The 26,139-nt window shown below is 41.9% G+C and overlaps 1 protein-coding gene across 5 annotated transcripts in view; it reads left to right on the forward strand.

Annotated features, from left to right (window-relative positions):
- Nucleotides 1–26,139, forward strand: part of CREB5 (cAMP responsive element binding protein 5) — a 421,520-nt gene that overhangs the window by 261,135 nt on the left and 134,246 nt on the right. The window contains exon 1 of one of the 5 annotated variants that reach the window (XM_017527060.2): nt 22,189–22,405. The exons of the other annotated variants lie outside the window; for them this stretch is intronic. Coding sequence (XP_017382549.1) covers nt 22,359–22,405 — 47 coding nt within the window. The 5' untranslated portion in view covers nt 22,189–22,358. Of the gene's footprint in view, nt 1–22,188; nt 22,406–26,139 lie in introns of those variants that run through there. 5 annotated transcript variants of the gene reach the window in all.

The following is a 26,139-nucleotide window of genomic DNA, read 5'->3' on the forward strand; positions in this document are numbered from 1 at the left end:
TTGCCTTCTTTTATGTACTTTAGTAGTACACGTACTGCTGCTTTACTGAATGGAGGCTTAGTAATTATTTCTTCCTAAAGTGCAGGCTACGTTCTTCTTGGGGAGACTGTTACAGGGCTTCTCAAACTTAGCAGAGAGAGGAAGAACTGGAAAACCACACAGATTCCAGGGCCTCACCCTCCCAGAGATCTCAAGAATTTGCATTTCTAACAAGTTCTCAGGTGATGCTGAGGCTCCTGGTCCTAGGACTTCAATGAAGAGCTATACTTTCCTGGAAACCCATTATCCAGGACTTTTCTGCCCACTTGGCTTCTAACATCTCTCTGAGAGCTTTCATCTTGGTCATGAAAAAGCAAGCTGAACAGTGATCTTCTCCCTAGAGATAGAATTTGCCTTCTTGTCTTCTAGCTATGTATCAAATCAAATCCTTGGTTTGATTAGCTTGGAGAGCCAGTTCAGCCCTTGAAGTAAAACTTGGTATTTTAGAATCCAAATCTTTTCCAGTTTCAGTGCCTTGTAGGACTTAAAGAATAATGTTTGTCTAAGAAAAGATGAAAAATACTACCTTGTCTTCCCTTCTTTCTCTCCTTCCCTTCCTCCCTTCTTTCCTTCCTTTCTTCCTCCAAGGGTGACGGTTTGGCCAAAATGAGATTTCCCATTTTATTCTTCTGACTTCTCTTGTGCCTACCACTTTTTCCATCATAGTTCCTGTGCTGCTAGGGAAAGGATGCCCATTGAGTCGGAAGATATGATCTTTGTGTACTTAACATCTTCCCAAATGTGATAATTGGTGATTTTCCTGAGGTATGCCACAGAAGACTATTTCAGCATGCAGTTTGCTTTTATATTCCAAAGATTTACCGAGATTCATAAAACATGAGGAACAGAACTCTTCTAGTCTGCATTAATGCATTTTGGTAACAATATGGACAGCCCTTTCATGGGGTGGCGGTGGGGGCGGGGGGGGGTTGGTGTAGGGGGATTAATAACCCAGAAGAGCAAAAAGGGAAGAAAAAGGGAATTTTAGAGGAAGGGTATTCTCCCAGAAGTCACAGAACAGGTACAAATAATGAGGAGTCTGAGAGGAAGACAGACCTGGCTAAGTGTTGCGTCAGGGAAGTCTGTGATCTCAGGCTATTAAATATTACCCAGCTCTTTCCAGTCGTCACAATTCAAAGCCACATTGACAGTGTGGCAGTTGTGAGCCAAGTGGTTATCATGCCTTTGCCCAAAAGGCTAAGAAAAAGACAAAAGCTGGGAAAGATCAGAGAGCATATTGGGTTGCGATGAGGAGGTTATCTCATTTTTCTGTGGAAGCATCACAAAATACCTAGCCTGACCTCTGCTTCTGGGTAATGAATTTTCGTGAAGGACCATGGGGGATGGGCAAGGAGGTATGTGGGGAGGGTGGGGTGAGGGAGAGTGGAGACCAGCGGTCAGTGTTGCCTGCGTCTCCTACAGCCCAGCTAAAAGGGCCAGGCAGAGTTGCATTAAACCTGATTAGAAAACTCTGCTTAATACATTAAAGAAACAACTTGCAGAAACATCTACCTCCCTTCCTTCCTCCCCCAAACAGTAATGAGTCCAAATTGCTAATAAAACATAAAAACTCAAAGATGTTGTGCATGGGCCATTTTTCTGAGCTGGTTATCTTTTTATGTCAGCTTTCCCACAGCTGTGAGCACGCTATAACTATCAACTTACCAAATGCCCTAGTTTAAATGAAACTTAAAAGAAGGTATTTAGGAACTTTACAAAGAAAGTAGGGGGAAAAACAGACAAGGAAGAGTATCCATTTTTTTCTTATTGGTAAGAAAGAGGAATTTGGCAGGATACGGGGGGAGTATGGCTGGAACCGATAATTCTCGGAAAATAGTGGCTGAGAGAATAGATTTACCCATCTTCTTGCAAAGGCATTATTCAAAGATCGCATTCAGCCTTCAGCTGCTCAGGAGGCTGTGGTGGGAGGATTGCTTGAGCCCAGAAGTTTGAGACCAGTTTGGACACCATGCTGTAGGCATGATGTAAATTCTGAGGTTAACTTACGCAAATAGAATTAAGCAGCAAGTGTAAAGCACAAATAAGAACAAAAAGTGTTTCCGACGCCCTTAAAAATAATCCCATGGAAAAGTCATTCCACCCATGATGGATCAAATGGCCTAAACTTTCTAAAGAAAAAACAGGAAGAAAAATCTATTTTTTGCTGTCTTTTTTCATCTCTCAAAACATAGTAAACATTTTTATTTGGAAATGTGTGAATGCTGAGTTACAAGGAGTGATTGCCAAAAGTTTGGATAATAAATGAGAAATGCATGTTGTGAAGATGAAACTTGCATGTCATACCCAAAATCAGAAATCGAGCTCTGTCCTTCTGTGTGCTCGGCATCACCATTCAAGTTACAAAACACCTTAGGGATATTTAATGTTCTGTGCCCACCCTTTATAAATGTATATGACTCAATATTCCCAGTGAGTAATGTGGCCGGCAGCCATACCACCTTCAGCTAAGCGCTCATAAGCTGAACAGGGTTGGGCTAGGTCCCTATTCTTAGGAGAGACCTCCAAAGAAACCCTGGAGGTGTCAGCAATGATTCAGTGGGTAGTTCCCTGACTTGAGTCAGTCCCAAATCACTTTCCTTTCCTGATGTTAATGGATTCTTTACACATGCAGGTGCAGCTTTTGTGAGAATCAGTCCAAAGCCTGTTTACTTTTAAAATATATGTATTTTTAATTTAAAATAAATGCCATGGTCCAGATAGCCCAAAGAAAGGGAAGAGGAAAAGGAAGGGTACAACAGAACAGGAGAAAATGGATCCATTGCAAAAAGCTAACTCCCTTTTCAACAAATTTTGTCTGGGCATGGTGGTTCACACCTGTAATCCCAACTACTCAGGAGACACAGGCACGGGATCAGGATCGCTTAAGCCAAGGAATTCAAGACCAGCCTGAGAAACATGAGACCCCATCTCTACAAAAAATAAAACAATTAGCTGAGAATGTGTCCCAGGTACTTGGGAGGCTGAGGAGAGAGGATCAGTTGAGCTCGGGAGTTCAAGGCTGCAATGAGTTATTGTTATGCCACTGTACTCCAGCCTGGGCAAAAGAGATTTTCTTAATTCTTAGAATTAAAAGAAAAAAAAGAAAAAACTCAAAATGATACCTCTAATTATTTGATTATAGTGGAGCTTACTTGTCACACATTTTGCTTGGATCAAGTGGGTCACCAGTGACAAGACTTGGGGATCCGCTTTTTTGTGAAGATTGAAACCAGGACTGATGCTCTTAGAATCGTGTAGAAAATTCTGACTTACCCCTGAACAAACCACTCTAAACAAATGCAAAAGATAAGCACCTTCGAACAATTCTCAGCGGCATGCTGTCCCTGGGTGGAAGTGTTCAGTCCCACTGTGAGAGCTGGAATGCCAATCAGAATTATCAAGGGTACTATTTCTTGGCATGAGTGTGTTCTTGTAAGCACTTACCCTTCCTATCTAGTTGCTTGAAACTGCCAGCAAGTTTCGTTTGGTGTAGTTAAAATGCTATGTGATCCCCTAGAAAGTGCTGTCTTGAGGGTGTTCAAATTTTTAAAGATATAGAATGTTTTGAGGTTTTAGGATAAAAAGCACTTGTTAATATATAAAAGAAACTGTGGGCATATTTCCTTTCTTCCATGAAATATGCTTAGCCTGCTTCTATCCTTTTTAAACCAAGGATATGAATAAGTCTGCCCAAATATTTTCTTTGGGATAGGAATCATTCTCTAAGTAGCTCCCATTAGATGATGTTTTTAAAAAATGGAGAAAAAAAAAAAAGATGAAACAATAAAAAAAAAAAAAAAAAAAAAAAAAACCTTCTTGGTGTTACATAAGAATTCATTCTATTTATTTGTAACCTCACAAAATGTTTCTAAGTTTGCAAATAAAATAAACATTTTTCTATACAGCCGTTTTTGAAGTCACATCCAGCCTGTCTCCTTAAAATGACAAAGCCCAGAAAACAAAAACAAATATCTGTTTAATGGACTTGAAATTAGTCCACATTCATACTTTTATTTTAGAAATGTGTTAGACTGAAAAAAATGCAAGTGGTTAATATTTGGTTCTCATTAACAAAGTTTTCCAACTTTTGCTTTGCCTTTAAAAAGGAGAATATTTACATTATGTAAAACAATTTAAAAATTTTAAAAATGCATGTCTGCCTTTCAGTCACATGAAGTTAATCATACTTCTTCTTGCATAATTCCCCCAGCCTTGAATGCTGCACAGTTGTATAGAAAAATCACACTTTTTCATAAAATGATCTAGAGTTAGGTTGCACCACATTTAAGTCTCTATTAAACTCCACTTGTCTCAGGACTCATTGTTATGAGGACATGGAAAGAAAGTTCATGAAGTTTCCCTTCCCAGGTCTAATGCATGACCTCACTTTGTGCTGTTCAGTTTTTATTAAGTTCTTTGCTAACGTAATGTTAAAAGATGTATAAGAAAACTAATAAAAAGAGCATAGCATCTTTTAATTGATGAATAAAAAGAGTGCTTTGCGTTCCAATATGAAGCATCATATATTCTTTTCCATTGTCTGGGTTTTATAAACATCTTTGGATATGTCAACGTTTATTTCTCATTATTTTAGTAGTTATTTTTATTACGTTTGTAACTATATAGAATTCTGTTAGAGTTATGCAAATGTGATATAGTTTTATACAACTACAAAAGAATTGCTGTAGTCAATGAAATATGTTTTCCTGTGAAGTTTGTTACCAAAAAAATACTGATTTAATCTTTAGTATGGTAAGGAAGGGAGAAGGAAATATGTACAAAAATCAAAACAAAATGAGTTCACACAGGGTTAGGTTTTCTTCTAAATAGATTTGGATGAAAATATGTTTTATTTCAGTGAAAGCAGTGGGGAGTATTTTAGGTAAGAAGTAACTGATTCTTTCATATGATTTATGTAATTTCGATCTGTATTAGAATCAAATCAGATTATTAGGCCTCAAGTGTGCTATGGCACTGGGTTTTGCCGGTGGGTGAGAGTGTGAAGTTTCATGTCAAATTCACTGCAGTGCTCCATCCACGGCCTGCTGCTATCCTCCTCTTTCAGATACCACGACCCTCTTGCTGAGCCTCAGTTCTAGACCTTGTCCTTTCTCTCTGCCCTGCTCTGAGGCCCCGCGTAGTGGTATCCTTTCCAGTATGCAACATGAGAAAGGCACCAATACCATGCACCAGAAATTCTTAGGCAAGAAAGAACACATCTGGCTTGAGGTACCAGGAAGACTTTCTTGCAATGAAAGCATTTGATATGAGTGTCATAGAAAGTGTAGAACTGTGAGCTGTGGAGGATGTTTCAAGTTGAAGGATCATCATAAGCCAAGTCGTGAACGTAGGGAAGATCAACATATACTGAGAAAAAGCAAATATGTCCAGGTTGGCTGTAGCCAAAACTTACAGGGTACATGTTGGTGAATCGTGGCAGATGATGCTAAAAATAAAGGATATGACCGAAAAACAAGGCAACATTTACTTCGATTTGTTAGCAGTTGAGAGCTTGTTTTTTGAGCAAGGGAATAAAATGATTAAAACCCCATTTTGTTTGTGTCCTGTATTGCTTCCTGGAAATGAAATTAGTGAAAGAGAGTAATCCAAATAAAGCCTGTAGCTTAGTTAACAGTACTGTACCAGCGTCAGTTTCTCAGTTCTGGTAAATGTACCAGGGTTGTGTAAGATGTGACATGAGGGGAAGCTGGTGGAGGACATACAGGAAGGCTCTGCTCTAGCTTTGCAACACTTCTGAACATTGGAAGTTATTTCAAAAATTAAAAGAAACAACAACAACAAAATACCACTATGGAACTGTATCTCCAACACAGGACCATCACATCAAGGGCATCAGGGGATGGATTAGCTGATTTTTACAACAGTGGCTACAAGCCAGGCTCATAGAAGTAAAGCATTTATTGTTTTACTGTAAGCTCTGGAAGTCTGTTTCCTGTGTCAAGAATCTTTGTTGCTGTAATTTCACCTGCTCCTAAAGTCTGCGTCTTCCTGTGCCCTGCTATGAGGATGTAACTCTCAGCTGGAAGCAAAGGGCTGCTCAAGGGACAACAAGGGGAGCCCCCGCCCCACTACCTTGGGCTTCTCTTCTTGCTTTTTGTACCAGTTCTCCTGCTGTCACCATCCCCTTTAACAGCATTCTAATGTTCTCTGCCACAAGCAAGAGAAAGTAAAACATTTTTGAGACCAATCAGTACACAGTCTGAAAAGTGCTTGTAGAATTCTCCCTGTCTCCAAGGGACATTTTCTAAGACCCCCAGTGGATGCCTGAATCTGTGGATCATACGGAACCCTCTATAAACTGCCTTTTCCTATCCAGGCATACGTATGATAAAGTTTAATTTGTAAATTAGGCACAGTAAGAGACTAACAACAATACCTAACAATAAAATAGAACAATTATAGCAAAATACTGTGATAAAAGTTAAGTGAATGTGGTCTCTTTCCCTCTCAAAATATCTCATTGTACTGGACTCCCCTGTTTTCTGACTGCAGTTGACCGCAGGTAACTGAAACCACAGAAAGCCAAGCTGTGAATAAGGCAGAACGACTGTATTTGAGCTCACTGTTCTTTAGTAGTTGATTTTGAATGTATCTCTCCATTAAGAACATTTACCTGAATTAAGGCTACTGTGTTTCCATCATTAGAAATATTTTCTATAGTCATTAATGCAGACTAAGAGAAGCTGGCACTTTACCCCAAATAACATAAACGTAATTCATCTATGATTACTTTGATACAGAGTACGGCACAAGGAAATGTGTAGCTTATATGAGGTAATTGTCCCAAGTTTGTCTTTAATTCTACATCTCTCCCATGTGCCATCTAAAAAGCTTGAAACGATAAATCAATACAAGTCAAAACAACAAAAGTTCACTAATACAAAAATATACAGGTGTGTGCGTGTCGGTACAGTGTGCATTTTCTTTCCACAACTCTATAGTAGGCTGCTTTGTTGAGGAAGTTACTATTATATTTCTTTAAAACAATTTTTTAAAAACCATTTCCTATTTTTTTTTCTTTTTACATAGTGACCCGGACTCACTATGTTGCCTAGGATGGTCTCAACTCCTGGCCTCAGGTGACTGCACCTGGCCACACACTTTTTAATAAAGGATTGTTGAGGAAAATATAACTGTGGTAGAGAGCGGTGGCTCATCCTGTGCTTTGGGAGACTGAGGTGGGAGGATTGCTTGAAGCAAGGAGTTCGAGACTAGCCTGGAAACCATAGCAAGAAACCTGTCTCTACCAAAAATTTTAAAATGAGCATTGCAGACTTATGGTCCCACCTACATGGGAGGCTGAGGTGGGGAGGATTGCTTCAGCCTGGGAGGTTGAGGCTGCAGTGAACCGTGATGTCACCACTGCACTCCAGCCTGGGTGACAGAGTGAGACCCTGTCTCAAAAAAAAAGTGTGTACTAAATTGGTTATTTAGTGACATTTATTGTCAAATGAATTCAGACAGTTCCTATTTAAAAATACGTTTCCTGCTTTGTATGATCTCTTCCCAGAAAACTGAGGTTCTGTTATCACTTGCTTTAGCATAAGCGTAATTGTGGGTACTTTGGGTGACTCTTAGATGTTGCTAGTTCAACTAAAACAGAACAATCCTAATTGTTCAGACTGGGGAGAAACAAGAGACTTTGGCCTTTTTCCCTGACTCAGGTACCTCCTCTAGAATTCTGGTGAGACTTGGGTTGCTTAGACACTGGTCAACACGCGAAGGTTATAACCAGACAGAGAAGCCAAGAAAGACACATGGAGCCTTTCAGTTCTTGTTTTGTTTAGTGGCCTCAAAGAAAAAGCTATAAGGTGTGGTGGATTAGAGTGTGAACACATCAATCAGCTGACCTTGGGCAAGTTACTTAATCTCTCTGAATTTTTAGTTCTTCATCTATAAACAAAAGATAAAAATAACAACCAGATTCGCTTTTAGAATTTAATGAGACATTACAGATTAGCTCTTAGCAGATGGCTTGGCGTTTAGCAAGGACTTTCTAATTAATTTTTATTTTCATTGTAACAATTATTATTTCAACTATGCACTTAATGCCTGTGAGGGTAACACCTTGAAAAGGTTAAAATGGTAAAATTTGTTGTTATGCATCTTTAACTTCAATGAATGAAAAAACAAGTTGTAATCACCGCAACCAATTAAATACAAAAATCACTTTCTAATATCCTCATATAAAACAACGCACTTTCAGGATGCCAGACAAGGGGATCAGTTGTATTATGGGAAAAAAGAAACACACACACACAACACTGGACTAGGTGTTAAAAGACCTGGGATCTAGTTAATAGCTCTGTGTTCTTGACCAAGTCATTACACCTTTCTCACCTCAGCTTTCTCCTTGGGAAAAGTTTTAAGAGGATTAAACGAGATAACAGATTGCTTTGCAACGCATATAGATTGGTATTATTGTGACTAGAGTCCCCACTGCTTTTTATCTGCTTCTAAGAACAGATCCAGGATGTTGTAGAGAGCTGCAGAAAAAAAAAATGTTCTGTTCATAATGCATTTATTTGGTTACAAAAACATCATGGCATTTCATAACATACTATAAAATAGGCTCTGATAAACTCTGATTGACAGACTGGGCGTCTTGACCCGGTTAATGGGAAATGCCCTGGGCCCCAGCCCCAAGGCTGACATATTGTTCAGGTTCACAGCTTCCACTCCCCAGCCCAAAGCCAACAACAAATTCAGGGAAATTACTGAATGAGACCTCCACTACCATCCAGAGATACCAGGCCTCCCGGTGCTGTCATAGAAAGAGCTCTGAAATACGCAGAAGGGGGGTTGGAGTGGTTGAGCGAGCAAGCAGCTTAACTTCTCCATACTTCAGTTTTTTCTACCTGCAGAATGAGGAAATTTGGACTTTAAATGTTTCATGCTCCAACACTGTATGAGGTTGTGTTAACAAAGTACTTTGACAATTTTAGGATATTTTCCTGTTCTTTCTCCCTAAATTTGAAGTAACCATTGTAGCATTTGGCCTCTTAGATTGGCTTGGCCCCTCTGAACCCCAGAAACCACCTGCCCCATACCTTACCTCTACTGCCCTTTTCTAAGTCGGTGTAGGCCATCTTCCGGGGAGGGACAGATTGATTTATATCTAGTGTCACTACTGTCGAGCAAAATTTGGATTTACCCAGAGCAATATAACGATTTTCAGAAACATCCACAACTTAGCTTTAAAATCTCAAAATGTATTATTTGGTGTTTGCAATCTGGGATGGTGAATTTCTCAAGTCTTTCCATTTGTTTTTATACCCAGGGCCTCTTGGGTCTAATACAATGGCTATCACCACACAATCTAAAAGGACTTCCCCACTTTAAATCCTGTCCCAGGATACCTGTTTTCACAGATGGAGAAAAACCCAAAAAACATCTGCTCCAATTGTCCCCTGGAAAGCAGCTCTTAGAACCCACTGGGCAGCCCACATTCCCAGACCGCCCTGGGACCCTCTCAAAGTGAGAAATGTCATAGAAGTCTTAAATTCACATACGTTAACAAAGTGTATTGCTTTAAAACATGCTTTATGATATTCTTTTTAATCTTGCTCCCTAAATTTAGAAACTAAAGAAGGTCTACATCTAATGCCCACAGGCAATTTTAATGTTATCATTTTTGCCAAGTCTCAAAAGTGTTAATGAATAAAGCAGAGCCTGTGTTGACATGAAGTTTATCTCCCTCTGTCTCTGTCTCTTTTTTTTTTTTTTTTTCAAGAGGGAGTCTCGCTCTGCCACCCAGGCTTAGTGCAGTGGTGTGATCTCAGCTCACTGCAACCTCCACCTCCCTAGGCTCAAGTGATCCTCCCCTCTCAGCCTCCCAAGTAGCTGAGACTACAGCCATATACCACCACACTCAGCTAATTTATATATATTTTGTAGAGACGGGGTCTCGTCACGTTGGCCAGGCTGGTCTCGAACTCCTGGACTCAAGCCATCTGCCCACCTCAGCCTCCCAAAGTGCCGGCATTACATGCATGGCTACCGTGCCCAGCCAGTTTATCTGTTGCATATGAAAGCCACATATATTTATTTAGGCGTTAGAGCAGTATTTTAAGTCCCCTAAAAGCATAGATGATAAAAGGACAAAGTGCATAGGCAGCAGGCTATTTAAAAGCTTTTGGACCAGATAGATTTTTTTTTTAAGTTCCTTATCTTTTCTTGCTTGCAAATAAGATCTTCAAATTTTCTGCATTACAAAAGTCTCTTGATATTTTCAACCATAGGGAAAAGGGATGGAGCGTTTCCAGGAAGGTGTTAGGTACAAGGAGAACTATTATCCCACTCAGCTGACAGTGAGTTGACTTTTAATCTCTTTCCTGAGCAGAACCCGGCTACAGGAGCTACTGAATAGTTGATGTCTAACAAACGTGTACTTCAGAATCATCTGAAGTGACTGTTGCGCTGACACTGATTTCCAGGTCTCTTTCCTGTCCCCCTTCCTGTTCTCCTCCCAGCTCACTGGCTAATCCCTCTCTGTCCACCTCTTACTCTGAGAGTATCCTGCATGACTCATTTCTGAGATTTACTCCGCCTGTGGCTTTAAAGATAGTCAATCAGAATTGTTTCCCATCGGACGTCTTCCACACTGACTGGCCTGCTGAGCTCAGGTGTCTCTACTCCTCTGTTCTCCTGATTCCTCCACATGTATGTCCAAAGCAAACTCTTGATGTTTTTGAATCACATGTGATCAGTTTTCTTCACCACAGTTGGCACAAGCCTGTATCACTACTCATCCAGACTATCGCAAAATATCTTACCTGTTGTCCAGTCTTGAATTCTTTCCCTCTGACAGTCTGTTCTCCAGACTGCAATTAATGCAATTTTCTTAGAATAAAAATCAGGTCATATTACTCTCTTCTTTAGACTTTCCAGTGGCTTTCCTCAGGAATTAAAATAGGAACTCTGTAGTGACTTGCAAGACTCCACCTACGTCTCTCAGGTTTTCTCTTTTCCCTCCCTTTTTCCTTCCCTCCAAGGTCTTCTTTCTTTTCCTGCATGAAACACACCAACTTCCTTCCTGCCGTAGGGCATTTATCTAGGTGGTTCTCTCTGTATGCCTCTTCCCTGTAGCCATACGTGGCTCCTGATCACTAGTCAGTCCTCAGGTAAAATGTCATCTCTTTGGAGGGGAGTTCCCCAAGCATCTGATCTAAAACACTTCACCACATCTAATGCTCTCTCTCATCATCATGTTCTTTTTTCTTTGTAGCAATTATCACTATCTAAAATAACCGTATTTGCTTGTTTCCTCGTTATCTTTGTCTACCCATTAGAATGCCGGTTCCCCGAGGTCTGACGTCTTGCTTGTTTTGTTTACTTCTCTGTCTCTGAAACCGAACCAAGGACTCAACAGCATCCTTGTACAAAACACAGCCCCCAGCATCTTCTGTCCTGGGGTGTCAGAGCCCACCATAAGGACTTAGGACTTTGGTTTTCCCTGAGTTATCATCGTATGAAATAAGGAAAATTTGTCTTTATTAGCTCACGTCTTCTGTGAGATGCCTTGTAACCAGTTAGGAAGAAGAAGGCGTCAGGAAATGTAGAGAGAGGTAATGAAAGGGGAGACAGAGAAACAAAAGGATCTCAATTGTGCTGAGGTTTAGCCAGGCCAGGAGGGATCAAGTAACACCAAATAGCCTTTGTTAAAATAACAGAAACTTTGACAAATTAAGACCGAACTGCCTCAGACTGAGTTATGGGGCCTTCTAGGCTCAAAACCACCTACCCTTGCAAAATGGTGCAGCGTGGGTCCTATTTCAGCCTGGGATAAGGTGCTCTCATGCTGATGCATATGATGGCAATGCAGATTTGAGACAAGGAAGACTCTGCGATCGCCTATAAGAAGTCAACACCAAGGACGTCTTTACCAAATGGAAAGGGCAATTTACAGGCATTTATAGCTTATTTATTTGTGAAAGTCTCTAGAATTTTAAAGAGGATTACTGCCCCAAAGCTAATTCATTCAGAGATTTGCGTCCTTTCTAACGATCACTATCTCTTCATTCTCCATGTCTTGGAGGGTCTCTTCTCTGTCAACGCAAAGCTTCTCTGAGTAAGGGGGTGTGAAAACCTCCAGCAAGGATCGGGATGAAATAGGCTTGGTGGCCCTAGACTAGAAGGTACTAGTGACTGAAGAACTAGGCAGTAGGCCTCTTTGCTTTCATCATAACTATCATTATTTTTCAGGTTCACTGCCTCTTCCTCCAAATGTACACACAGATTATTACGTTATTATTGTTACCATTTTCCCAGACATTAAGCATCTACCAAGGATTTTCATTTTGTCTTCCTGGGCTTCTGTGTGTGGTGTCTGTTTCTGCGGCTGCTTCGGCAGCGATATGACAGTATTAATATGACAAAGAGTTGGTCAAACAGGAATTATGTAAGGAGTCTCATTGCAATTCAGACACTTAGTTTCCACTTTGCAGGAGATGCAGCCCTTGATGACTCACAGGTCGCGATCCTCACTCCCCTTCCAGGGTCACGCGTGTTTTTGGGTCTGTTGATAGACTGGCACTTTCTCCTCTCAAATGCTGTGGCTCTTTACAAGCCTACAAATTCAATACTTTTGAAAAACATTGTTAACGTCCTTTTGGAAGAGTGATGGGTAAAGAACCCCAGAGAAGGTAATCCTGTGAGTTCATTAGTATCCAGAGATCACTGTTGATGTGCAACTAAAGTTCAAGAAAATCATCAAGTATGTCAGCGTTGCAGTGGATGGGTACCCTGCAATACATTCCTCAGTTACCACTGGTGTTCCTTCCCCCATTCCAGTGTACCCTCCTCATGATTGTCACTTTAGGAGACTAGGAATATTGCAAAATAAATATCTGGAAATGTTGATAGTAAACATAGAACAGAAATGTCTTGCAAAACTAGCCACAGATCAGGAAACCCTAATCTTATCATGAGTCCTGGAGACCATAATTCCATAGACTGTTCAGATGGGTGTCATGTTACTGTGAACACAGATGTTTTCCTTCCATCCTTTGTGGGCATCCTGTTTTGGAAAAGCCACTATAGCCAAAGTTTAAAGGCTTGATCCCTTTAGAACAGATTACTGTATACTTTTTACCTTATAATATAAGAGGTGAAAGGAAATCAAAGTTCCTTTAGAGCATGGACAGCAGAGAAATGCAAATGTATTTATATATTTTTTCATTGACTTAATAAACTTAATTAATTAATTTATGACATTTTCATGACCCTAGGATGACCATGTGGAATTCAGTCTTTCTTGAAGTGTGGACTACGGATCACTCGCATAAAAGTCTCTGGGGAGTTTTGCTTAAAAATGCATTTTCTGTCATAGCACCACAGAAACAAGGCCCCACCTTGACCAATATAATCTCCAAGGTAGTACCTGGAGACCTGCATTTAAATCTATTTCCCAGAGATTCTCGGCATACCAAATCTGAGAACCACTGACTGATGTTTGTTGGTTCAAATGCCAGGCCAAGGGTCAGCCTTCAAGAGATTGAGATTCATTTCTTTGTGCCTGCTTTTCTTTACCTGTAAAAGAGCATAGCTTGAAGTTTAACACAAAGAGAACATGCTTTTTCTCTTGGGGGTTTTTAATCTGGGGTCCATGGTTAAAAAAAGGAGTCAGTGTGTTTATTAGATTTTCAAGGAGGATTACAGCGCACGAAAAGTATGTTCTAACACCAGCTTACATGAATGCTTTCCAGTTTGGGTGGGCGCTAAAAGAAAGGAATTGGCCGGGTGTGGTGGCACATACCTGTAGTTCCAGCTACGTGGGAGGCTAAGGTGGCAATATAACTGGAGCCCAGGAGTTTGAGGCTGCAGTAAGCTTTGACTGTGCATGTGAACAGCCACAACACTCCAGCCTGGGCAATGCAGTGAGACTCCATATCTTAAAAAAGAAAAAAAAAAAAAAAGAAAGAAAGGGCACTGGGATTGGCCCAGACAGTGCATGAATCTCACTTTCCTTCCCATTTCTATTAATAAAGGAAGAATTCTCGACTTTGTAAGAAATGAGAAATTTAAGCTCTTTTTACTACTAAATTTATAGAACCCCTTGGACATCATAATATCTACTTTCCCTCTTATAAGAAGGGAAAGGAGGCTGGGCGTAGTGGCTCACACCTGTAACCCCAGTACTTTGGGAGGCCAAGGCTGGTGGTTCACTTGAGGTCAGGAGTTCAAGACCAGCCTGGCCCACAAGGCAAAACCCCGTCTCTACTAAAAATGCAAAAATTAGCAGGGTATGGCAGTGCACACCTGTAGTCCCAGGTACTTGACTGGGTGAGGGGAGTGCTGAGGCACGAGAATCACTTGAACCCAGGAAGTGGAGGCTGCAGTAAGCTGAGACGGCACCACTACACTCTAGCCTGGGCAACAGAGTGAGACTCTGCTCAAAAAAAAAAAAAAAAAAAAAAAAAAAAAAGAAGACTCTGCTAAAAAAAAAAAAAAAGAAAAGAAAAGACAAGCCTGTATTATTTATAAATCATACAGAACATCTAGAAAAATCAAAACATATACCAAAGCATTTAAAAGAGTCACTATGATCATTTTATTGAAGTTTAGAGATGAGTTTTAGCATAACACAGGATTAACTACAATTTTCTCTCCAGGATTCTGGTGTAAATAGAGAAACCACAGTCATGTACAGGCCTGAGAGGGACAGTAGAATGTGGAAGTGGGTTTGGAAACCAAAATATTATGTCAGCAGTTTTCTCTTTCCTTTATTCGCCCTTATCAAAACCAACTTTTAAACTCAGGGGCCCAGTTAATAAAAACACAGATAATTTCATTTGGAAGACCCAAGAGCTTCATGTTTGAGGTTAAAAAATTTTTTTCTTCTCATCCCCTCCAGGCAAAAGTGTTGGAGGGCGAATTCTCCTTGCAGAGACCCTCTTAATAAATCAGTGCTGGTGAACTTCTCTGCTCAGTGTAAGGGAAGGTCAGTTATTAAATAGATACAGAGCTCTACAGCTGGAATCCTTGTGGAAAGAAATGAAACCACAAATACAATTCCTTAGTTTAAGCCTGGCTTTTTATTTCTAATACTTTCAAAACCTCTTCAAACTCACTCTTACTTTTGTAGTTCCTTTTTTTTTTTTTTTTCATTTAAACATGTTTTAACAATGAAAACAGCCAGCAGAGTATATTTTCAGGGCTGTCCTACAGGTATGTAAGTAATGCTTTTCTGAGGGCCTTTATGTGGAATTGCAAATGCAGAGGGAAGACGAGGAAGAATATTCAGAAAGCAGATACTATAGTGTTTTGAACTTAACATGTGCAAAGGGACATTTTTCCACTGATTATGAAAGTCCCCATGAACTGCTTTTCCAGATAAAATTCTCAGCAAATGATGGTCAGCTTCTGGTAGCCACAAGTTTTCCTTTCTGTGAAATGGGGAGTCCTAGAGGAGAGCCTTGGAAACTAGTAGCATGGGAGTTCCAGGAAAGGGGCAGGCATTGACTTTGCAGGTTTGGCTCAGAACGTGGCCTCTGATGAGATTCCAGAGTGTAAAAGGGAGGTGATGAAGGTCAGGTGAGCAGTGCCAGGCCCTCTTAGGACCTGAGGGAAGCAACCTTCTCATTTGTTACCTTTTGACGTTATGCCACAAAAACGCTCTGTCCTTCCCGGCCTCTACTCCAACCCTCATCCCTTGGAAAATCTCTCTGGTCAGAATCATGACTTTCCTAAGACCATCATGCCCCTTAGACTCGTTTGTGCCCCTTAGTCCAAGGCTTGTTTGGAGACGATTTTCTGTGTACTCATGAGTATGCATAGGGTTATGTTTTGTAGGGTTCCCTCATTGCCTCTCCTGATTCCAGGGACGGTAATACTGCTTGCTTCAGGACACAAGGATTAACCCAGGTCATGAGGAACACCTGAATTATAAAAGGTGTTAGTGCATCAATATAAAACAGCGAGTGGTCGCATTCCCAACTTTGGTATCAGACAACTTTTAGTTCAACTCTCAGCTCCCAGTGGCTAATTGAGAAGAAGGAAAGATTGATGAAGCTGACACTCTAAGGAAGAGCCTAGTCTGTTGCAGGCATCATTCCCCATCCCCCCAGATAGCCAGGTAGTCCCAGAGCATCACCTGATATTATTCTACTAACCTTACCCATGCTCATGAGTACACACAGAGTAGAAAATCAACTCCTAACAAGGCTTGGACTAAGGGGCACAAATGAGGCCCCTACAGCTCAACATTTAAGGGGGAAATCATTCTCAGGGTTGGACAAGTGCAGACCCACCCCTGAGAGTGGGCACTTCACTTGCTTTAGCCTGAAGTGGTCCAGTCACCACACATGGTCCAAGGGGAAAGTAGGAATTTGGTAGATAAGCTCCCTTAACCAAGGTTCCCTGTAGAGCCTCCAGGAAAGGCCTCTTTCTTGTGCATCATCAGTTGGGTTGTCCAACTATCCCAAGCATAACTGCCTGAGCCAGTCTTGTTCAGCTACTACGCCCTGTCTTGGCTCCACTCTACACCAGAACATGAATTCAGTGTAGTCAGTCTGGCAACATCATTAGGCCCCAATCCTGTATAAACTTCTACCCACAAACGTTTGGACCTCCTTGGCCGGGCACTGTGGCTCATGCCTGTAGTCCCAGTACTTTGGGAGATCAGGTTGAGAGAATCCCTTGGGTCCAGGAGTTCAAGACCAGCCTGGGGAACATAGGGAGACCTTGTCGATACAAAAAGTAAACAAAATTAGCCAATATGGTGCACACCTGTACTTCCAGCTACTCAGAAGGCTGAGGTGTGGGGATCACTTGAGCCCAGGAGGTCAAGGCTATGGTGAGCTGAGATTATGCCACTGTACTCCAGCCTGGGCAACAGAGCAAGACTCTGTATTACCCTATCTCAAAAAAAAAAAAAAAAAAAAAAAAATTCGGGCCTTCTGTCCCCCAACATTATTTGAGTTTCCCATAGTGCCCACTGTGGTCATAGAGATTGGATAGAAATGACATCACCTTTCTTTAGACGTTGAAAAGTCCTGGTGGCAGTGTCTCTTTCTTTTGGGCACCTTAGCAACCATGCAAGAAGTCCCAGTGGGAGAATATTTAGCTGCTCTCACCTCAAATTCCAATTTCCCTGGATGCCTTATGTAGAAAGCTGGTGACAACAGTCCAGAGTTAGCTGCTCTGACATCAACCACAGGGTGCTCACTCTGCCGTCCCTGCTGTGGGATTCCAGGAAAAGGGGAACAAAAGGAATCTGAGGCCCTCCAGGGAGAAAAGGTATAGTGCAAGGATGGAGAAGGCCAACCAGTAGATTTCCTAGGATTTTCTTTTTCTAGGTTTTCTAGATTCTTCAGATCTTAAAGAAGCTACAGAAAAAGTGTGAGCAATAATATAAATGGGAAAAAGAACCTTCAGGAGGGAACATATTCAGGGAAGACAAAGCAGCCTGTGTTGCCACTAGTTCAGGCTCAGTTACATTTTTTAAAAACTATTACTATTTTTATTATTATTAGAGACAGAACCTTGCTCTGTCTCCCAGCCTGGAGTGCAGTGGCGCGATCATGCCTCACTGTAGTCTCGAACTTCTGGGCTCCAACCTTCTACCTTAGTCCCAGTCGCGGGACTTTTGATGTGTATGCCACCACGCCCAGCCGCAGTCACATTTCTTAGGGACCTACTGTGTATGGACCAGGTACTAGGTGCTAGGGAGGTGAAGATGAATAGCACAGTCTGCCCTGGAGAAGCAAATGGCTGTTGAAGAAGACAAGCATGAAAAGAGATCCTCTCCATAGCTGGCTTATTGCTGGGATAGAATCTGCTTTAGGATGCCGAAGGAGCACCGAGTGATGGCCGCCCCTACCCCAGCCTGGTAGCCCAGCAAGGAGGCCATGGGAAAGATAATGCCTGAGCTGAGGATTGTATTCATTCACTCACTCATTCATTTATTCAACAAATATTGCAGGAGTGTCCACTGTCTTTCAGACACTGGATTAGGTTTAAGTGATACAATGACTTGCACATTTTAAGAAATTAGAGAAAAAACACTATTGGAAGGAGAATTGATGATAATATTTTAGGGCTAATCAAATGGCTCTTGTGACCTCTTACTATCCACCCCTGAAGATTTCCTAATGCCTCCACCATTAGAAATTTATTCCTGGCCGGGCGCGGTGGCTCACGCCTGTAATCCCAGCACTTTGGGAGGCCGAGGCGGGTGGATCACGAGGTCAAGAGATCGAGACCGTACTGGTCAACATGGTGAAACCCCGTCTCTACTAAAAATACAAAAATTAGCTGGGCATGGTGGCGCACGCCTGTAGTCCCAGCTACTCGGGAGGCTGAGGCAGGAGAATTGCTTGAACCCAGGAGGTGGAGGTTGCGGTGAGCCGAGATCGCGCCATTGCACTCCAGCCTGGGTAACAAGAGCAAAACTCCGTCTCAAAAAAAAAAAAAAAAAAAAGAAATTTATTCCTTTGTTTGAGACATATTCAGCATTGCCACTTCTGTGATTTACAAATAGGTTTTGACATGGGAAAGGCCAGTGAATTGCCTAAGGGTACTTAGTGCCAGGGTTGGGGAGCAGGAGGGCAGTACGTACAAGACAGGAGTCTCCAAGGGTACATCACTCCCTTGTCTCCTCTCTGGGAGCGCCTGGAGCTCACTTTAGCATGGCTGACAATCTAAACCAGCGAATCCAGCTTGCATATGGTTCAGGATGCACCGGGTCACCTAGGCAGCCCCTCATCCTCTGTCCACTGTGAAAACACGGGACACCCAAGTTGAAGGGAATGCTGAATGACACCATGTGGGTGTGCAGTGGTCTGTGACCAGAAGGTTCACTGGAAGCAATTTGCAAAGGAGGCTTTAGAAAACCACCTGGATGGTTATTGTAAATTAAAAAAGGAAGAGATGCCACTTTTTTCTGAATAATTTTTAATACTAGGTTTATGGCCAGCTACATGTGATAGTCATTACAGCTTATTTAACTCTGAAATTATCTGGCCCCTCAAACTCCGCTGGGACTGTAGAAATCTTGGGTTAAATTTTAAAAACAATGTTTGAAAGAAGATAATATACTTTTCCTTGAGAATAAATTCAAACCTAAAAGAGGAAAGAAAAACCCCAGCTCTCTCTAGGAAGGATCTCCCTTGTTCTTATATTTGCTGTGTTTCCCAGAACGTGTTTTTGAGCTCAGAAATTCACCCAGGCACCCAAAAAGTTGACTCGAGTTGGCCGTTGAGCCCCTCCATCCCTGCAATCCAAGTTGTGCCTTTTCTATTGGGTTGTTTGGAAAGCGTCCAAAAGCATTCTGAACTCTGAGCTCAAATCTCAAAGGTTTCCATTTCTTCGGAGCCGAACATTTCATCAGGAGCTGGGAGTGTGTGAGCGAGTTACACCGAACAGCTGCGCGGTACCCACCACCCTCTCCCCAAGGATGACAGGCTCTGCAGAGGAGGGTGTTGTAAGCATTCCTGAGCAAGCCTGCTAATCTGGAGCCCTAGCCTGTTGGCTGGGGGCTACTTCTAAGAAGCCTCCCTCTGGAATTACAGCATCTTATGAGTTCTGTCTACAAAGCCCCCCTTCTTCAGAGGAGCAGCTAGGACATGGGGTGGGGGAGAAGGCCAAATGGGCAAAAAAGGAATCTCTTGAGTCAGAGGGGAATTTCCTTTTGGAAACAGGGTCTTGTCTCTCTTTAGCTGTGCACAGGAAGGATAATGGGAGAGTAGGGCTTCTTTTCAAGTGGGGAGGCACCCAGCAGCCAGTGGAATACCTAATTTGGAAGGGGCAGGAGGGGATACTTATGACCCGAACAACAAGTGCAAATGTAAATATTTAGACCCTTTGAGCTCTGAAATTGATTTCAATTCAGGCCAGCACTGCAAAGTTGTTTTATTGGGATGTTGATGTGTTCTGGCACATTGGTGGCTCACCGGCATCGGCATCAGAAACTGACATTTCTGGGTCCTTGGCGTTTGTGGGTTTTAGAAACACTGTACCCACTGGCCATGTCCCTTTTGCCTGTGTCACTGAAAAACAGCAGGAGCCTATTTTAGTGGATTTGCCCAGCCCCTGTAATGTGGTATAAGAAAAATCCTATAGAGAACATTTTCCCATCGAGCTTACGGAAGATGTAAATTTGGAAAACTCTACCATGTATCCATTTTGTGCCTAAAACAATAACATAAAGAGAACATTTGAATAAGAAAACTAAATTGGGGAGGGGAGGTTTGGGGGGGTAGAAAAGAGAAAGCGAAAGTCTGTAGCTTGATATTAACCAAGATGGTCAATGGCTCATTTAAAAAGAAAAAGTTTATACAAAATCTTGCCAACCTGCCTTGAAGCGTAAAGAAGCTATTGAAAGTTTTGTTGTATTTATTCCCTTCAGCAGAAGAAAAATCAATGGCTGCTTGGCAAGTCAGATGTAAATGAATTATACAGGCCACTGACATGGTGGACCAAACTTTATAACAACCACATTTGCCGCTGTCAGGCCACAGGCTTCAGTGGCGCCAGTGGTAATTATGGCTGATCACCTCTAATTCAGAGCTGCCTGCCTTGATAAAGGTGTCACTCGGAGCCACTGTGGCATCAGCATCAATTGAGGATGTCAAGCCCGAGGGCAGCCTGCTGGAGAAAGCCCTTCCTCGCCCCAACCTCCAGGATCCTGGAGACGCTTGGGCAAATCTTGCTTTTTAACTCTTCACCCTGAATACAGCGACATTCCCTGAAGCTGTGATTTAAATTCCAGGGGATTCGGATTAATATCCCTGATCTCCATCGGTGGACCTCTTTAATAAGCCGACAGATTTCTCCAAAAACAGAATTTAGAAGTCAAGATCCTCTCTGCTTTGCAGTGAGCCAAGAGACAAATGTTTGTCTTCTCTACCTGATTCACTGGCCACAAAAGGCATCAGGGCAATAGACTGTAGCACAAGCTGTGGTCATTTTTGGAAAAGGAAAAAAAAAGTGCATCTTCATGCCTTTCTTCTGCTTTTGTGGTATTTAAAAGAATCCTAGTGAACTTCCCATTTTCAAGTTACTTTTTCTTTTTGAAGGAAACATGACGGGTGAGGAGAAAGAGCAAAATGGAGAGACGATGGGGTTAAAAAGCCCTGCTAATGGAGAGGAGTGTATGGACTCAGTTGCGGTGGAGTCCTGAGTGGGGAGGTGTGAAGTGAGGGGTAGAATTCAGCCATTAAAGGGCTTCACTGTCATTTGAAGGATCATGCTTGACTGCCCCCACCTCCCCAGGCTGTTTTTCCTCACTCTGTAATTAAAAAAGAGACACACATACTGTCTGTTCTCTTTAAACTCACAGACGGCCCCACCCGCACCAGCACCCCCTCCAGCCAGTTGAGTTGTGGGGGGCACAGCCTGTCTTTCACTTTGAGGGGGAACCTGTCTTCCTTGCTTCTCCTTTAGACAGTTCACCTGAGAGTGACGTGCTAATCTCAGAAAGGCGAGTTTTGTGTTTTGTGGCTGGGGTTCTTTTCCTTTAGCACATGACAGGGTGACCCATAGGGGCCAAGGGAGAAGTGTCTGTGATTTCACAGCCCTTGATGGCTCCAGACACAGGCGCGTGCTGGGACCAGAAGTGGCTTTGCCCTTGCTGACAGGGAGGTCAGATGCGAGAACTCTCCGGAGGGGTGGGTTGGCATTCAGCAGTAGAAAATCCCATCCAGCTCCAGGAAATAAAGGGCCCTGGGCGATGGAAACCCTGTCACCTGGTTCTGAACCAAAGCCCGAGCTGCTAACAGAGGCTGGTTTTTCAGACTCAGACCTTCCAACCTGCCGTCTTTCACTGCCTGCTTCCCATCTCTACACGTGTCTCAGGGTTATTTCCCTTTCTCCAAACACAGGGCAATGTTTTTTAACCAGCCTTTTCTTTCTTTTTTTTAGTAGAACCAGCAGACCCCTTCCTGCAGAACCTGGGTCCCTCTTGGAGCTCCCTGATGGCAACTGTAGGGCGATCCCCGGCGGCACTGTTTCCCCCTCTGTTTACCCGTTTCTAAGGGCAAGTGCACCACGAAGGCTCTCTGAGTCTGGAACTCGGCCTGGGGCTGTTTTGGTTACATTGAAGTTTTTGCTTCAGTTCTGCCAAATTTAAATGGTGACTTCACTAGCACTGAGCTAAAGAGAAGGGGGAGGAGGGCGAGACCAGGAGAAAGAGAGCAAGTGAGCGAGAGCCCAGCCGGAGGGAGAGCCAGAGCTAGGCGCAAACGAAGGGCCAGCACATTACATCATCGCTTGGCCTGGAATCAAATGGGAAGGATATGACTCACTCAAGCTAGTTAAGCTTTGGCTCAAATTCTACACACACTCATTCCAGAGCTCTCATGTTCTGCACCTCAGGAGGGAATTCAGCCTCAGTGATGTCCATGAGGTTTGTTTTTAATTTTATTTTCTTTTCTCCTGATTTTATAGATTTTTTTTGCCACTACTGCTTTCTGTTTTTGAGCCTTCGTCATCCTCCTCCTCTTCCCTTTCTCCCCCTTCTCCCCTTTCTGCCCGTCTTTGTTTCTCCTCTTCTTCCTTCTCCTCTTTCCCCAGCCCCTCCGCTCCTCTTCTTGCCCGAAGAGGCATTTCTTTTCACTTCGATCAGAGTTTTTGTTCTAGCGCAGAAACCTGAATGAGTTGAACAGAGGCCGGGTTGGAGGAAAAAAAAAAAAAAAAGCAGAGCAAACCAAAGCAAACAGAGCAAAAGGGCCACAAATAAAAAGCGAAGCGAGAAAGAGTAAACTCGGGCGAAGTTTCTTTGCTGCGGTGTCGCTCCTAATCGGAGGAGACAGGGAGAGAGTTAAAATGCAGGAACCAATCGCTTGAATGGTGATGTAATGCAAGAACCGCAGGGTAGTTAAGTAATGTGAGAGCGAGGGGGTCAGGGTTGCAAAGCATTTACCTGCTCTCAAGGGGTTTTCAGTTTATTATCAATTGCAGTGACTGTAACCCGCTTCAGACTGCAATCTCTAATTATTCACAGACACTCCTTTTTTATCTTTTATTATTAAAAGTAAAACTATATTATGGTATTTTTAAAATAATACGATATTATCACAGCTGTGTATTATTTTCTGCCAGGATTCTCTCTCTTTTTTCAACGGCTCAAAAGTGTTGTCTTTTCATAAAAGGTGGAAGTGATGGTGTGGTGGCGGTGGGGGTTGGGGGGAACCGGGGTGGCGGGGGTGGGGGGGAAGCGATTTTTGAGTGTAACTGGTGAATTGTAAATGACTGGAAAACTGTGTGTGTGTATGCTGTGTGAAAAGTGAATGATTGTGCTGTTCCATTTATTATTAAGACTATATTGCAGGTTTTAAAAGTAATAGATGATCCTCAAAAGTAGTTACAGCCTTCTCCTATTATTTCAGGGAAGGTTAACAGCAATTGTGCATTTGCTTGAGTATGTTGACTTTTTGTTGCTCCACGTGCCAATTAATCCAGCGCTGTCTTTAAGACTTTTATGTTCTTGAATTAATTTTAAGATGATATACTTCAGTGAGGGGGGGTGACAAAGTCTTCTTGATTGAGCTGTCTTAGAAACGTTAATATTAGAGAGTAAGAAATTAACATGAAATACAGGGAGAGAGGGGCAAAGGATTGTGTTCTTAATGTTTTAAGGATCTCATGTACTCAGACTTTGATGTTTTGAAAATTATTACCACATTTCTGTTTCATAGATTTTGTACTGTGATATGCTGCCTGGGTTGAGTAATTTCTGGCACCATCTGGCATTATTAGATAGTAATAAACTGAAACCCTCTGAAACAAGAGGGCAAGTCCAACACTTTCTCATTCTGAGAACTTCACAACTTCTCTTGGGCTTATGCAGTCGTGATCATCCTACAGCGGGATGCATATTGAGACATGCAGCACATACCAGAAAGGTGTCTGTATTTATTTAAAGCATGTTTTGGATGTCATTAATTATGACTTTATGGGTGTTTTCTCTTTCTTCCCTGTTTTTTGGGGCAGAGGTGGAAGTGGGGAGCAGTGGGGAGAAGTAATTTTGGGAGAAATAGCATATGATGTGGTTGGGAGGCCTGAGTGTTAATTCTGATGCTTGACCTTGAGTGAATCACTTAAACCACCTGGGTTCCACTCTAAAGCATGGGAAAGGACAAGGTGGGCTAGAAGCTCCTCCTCACAATGGGGAACCAATCTTAGATGACCTCTGAAGTCTCTTTCCACTCAAAAGTTCTGCATTTATATCCATGTTCTATACAAAAGTTTGCTAAAGGATATTTGACATACCTTTTTAGAGAAAAGTACATTTTGAATTCAGGATGAATTAGTTCTTGGAAAAAAATGAATGGGGAAGAATGGACAGGACTGTATCTTTCCCCACTTTGAAGTTTGTTTTTTTGTTTGCTTTTTGCTTTTTGGCAAAGAAACAAACATGGTAAACTTTTTAGTTTTCAAATGCTACCTGTGAGGAGACTTCAATGAGATAAATTACTGAGGTGAGACTGCCAGACAGAATGGCAAAGTAGACAAGGGAGAATTCACCTGCCCATAAACTTTTCTGAAAGATCCTGAACATGCTTCAGATTCATGAAATGGTGACAAAAAATGCAGGAGACATAGACCCTGTGCTTCAGTTGCTTACATGGAGCAGAACAATATATTTAATAAATTTATTCCCCTAAAGATTACATGACTACTTGATAAGTTTCTATAATTTTAACATAAACTCAAGTTTGTAAAGGTGATTTAAGGCTACATTTGGAAACCTTCAGAGATCATGAAAGACAAAACTTGATGTGCCTGTTAGAAAGATAATTTTCTAAAAAAAAAAAAAAATGAAAGCTAATTTTCTAGACAATAATCCTATTCTTCAGCCAAATTCCAGAGTAGTAGCCTTATTATAAAGCATGTATGTATGTATCCGGGGTAGTAGCTTTATTGTAAAGTATGTATTTATGTACTTATGGACCCAGCTTAATTGCACACAGGGAAGGACCTTAACTATGCCTATCTGTGGGAAGAAATTACCCAGAGCTAAAACGAAACCAGTGGTGAAGATTATTAGTCATTGTGCATAGTTTGATGAGTGCCAAGTGTGTGCTTGGGACTCTTCAGGAATAAAGAGGGCATGGATTGCTTTTTTTAGAGCATTACAATTTATGTTGACTTGGCTCCGGATTGTTCACTCATATTCAGAAATGCTCTACTTGTGACTGACAGAGACAAGGCCAGGAGCACGAGCCTGGCTGTGGCCTCTCCATGCCAGCTGTGATACCAGGTTGCACTTACATGATCTCAGCTCATGACGCTTACCCTCAGTAATCCAGAGGACTAAAAATTTTAATTCCACTGTTTGGCGACTGTTTTTGTTCTGTTTTGTGGTTTTTGTTTTGATTTTTGGTTTTTAATTAAAAATGTTTATTCAGAAAAGTATTAATTTACATGCATTCATAAGAAATAATATGGAGAGATTCCCATATATTCTTTGCCCAGTTACCCCCAATGGTAACATATTGCAAAACTGTGGTAGTACATGACTACAACCAGAATATGGACATCATTACAATCTATCGATCCTGTTCCGCGTTCCGAATTCCTATATGAACAAGCACACACAGTTTTGCCTTCCATGATCTCTGAAGGTTTTCAAATGGACCCTTACGTCTCCTTTAAAAAACTTGAGTTTATGTTAAAATTATAGAAACTTTTTGTTGGAAATAGATGCTCAATGTCACAAAGAAAAATTAGCACTGAGACAAAGGATTTTTCAGTAATGCAATTTTTGCTTCCTGGACTGCAGGAAGGGTACTCTTGCAAGTAGTCATGCAATCTTTGGGGTAATAAATGTATTAAAGATGCTGTTCTGCCCCATGTGAGCAACCAAAGCACAAGGGTCTGTGTCTCCTGCATTTTTTGTCACCATTTCATGAATCTGAAGGATGTGCAGGATCTTTCAGAAAAGTTTATGGGCAGGTAAATTCTCCCATTTTACTTGTATTTGGGGTGTGTGTTATGTATGTGTTGCTTTTGACAGTGTAAAAGCTGAGAATCGTGCTTACCCAAGTGCTTAAAAGCTCTCACGTCTGGAGTCCAGTCCGCTCTAGGTCTAGTTCACCATCACCAACAAACTTTCCATCGCTGTCCTAACTTGGTCAG

The sequence above is a fragment of the Cebus imitator genome, unplaced genomic scaffold (genome assembly GCF_001604975.1).
Source record: "Cebus imitator isolate Cc_AM_T3 unplaced genomic scaffold, Cebus_imitator-1.0 Scaffold45, whole genome shotgun sequence".
NCBI lineage: Eukaryota > Metazoa > Chordata > Mammalia > Primates > Cebidae > Cebus > Cebus imitator.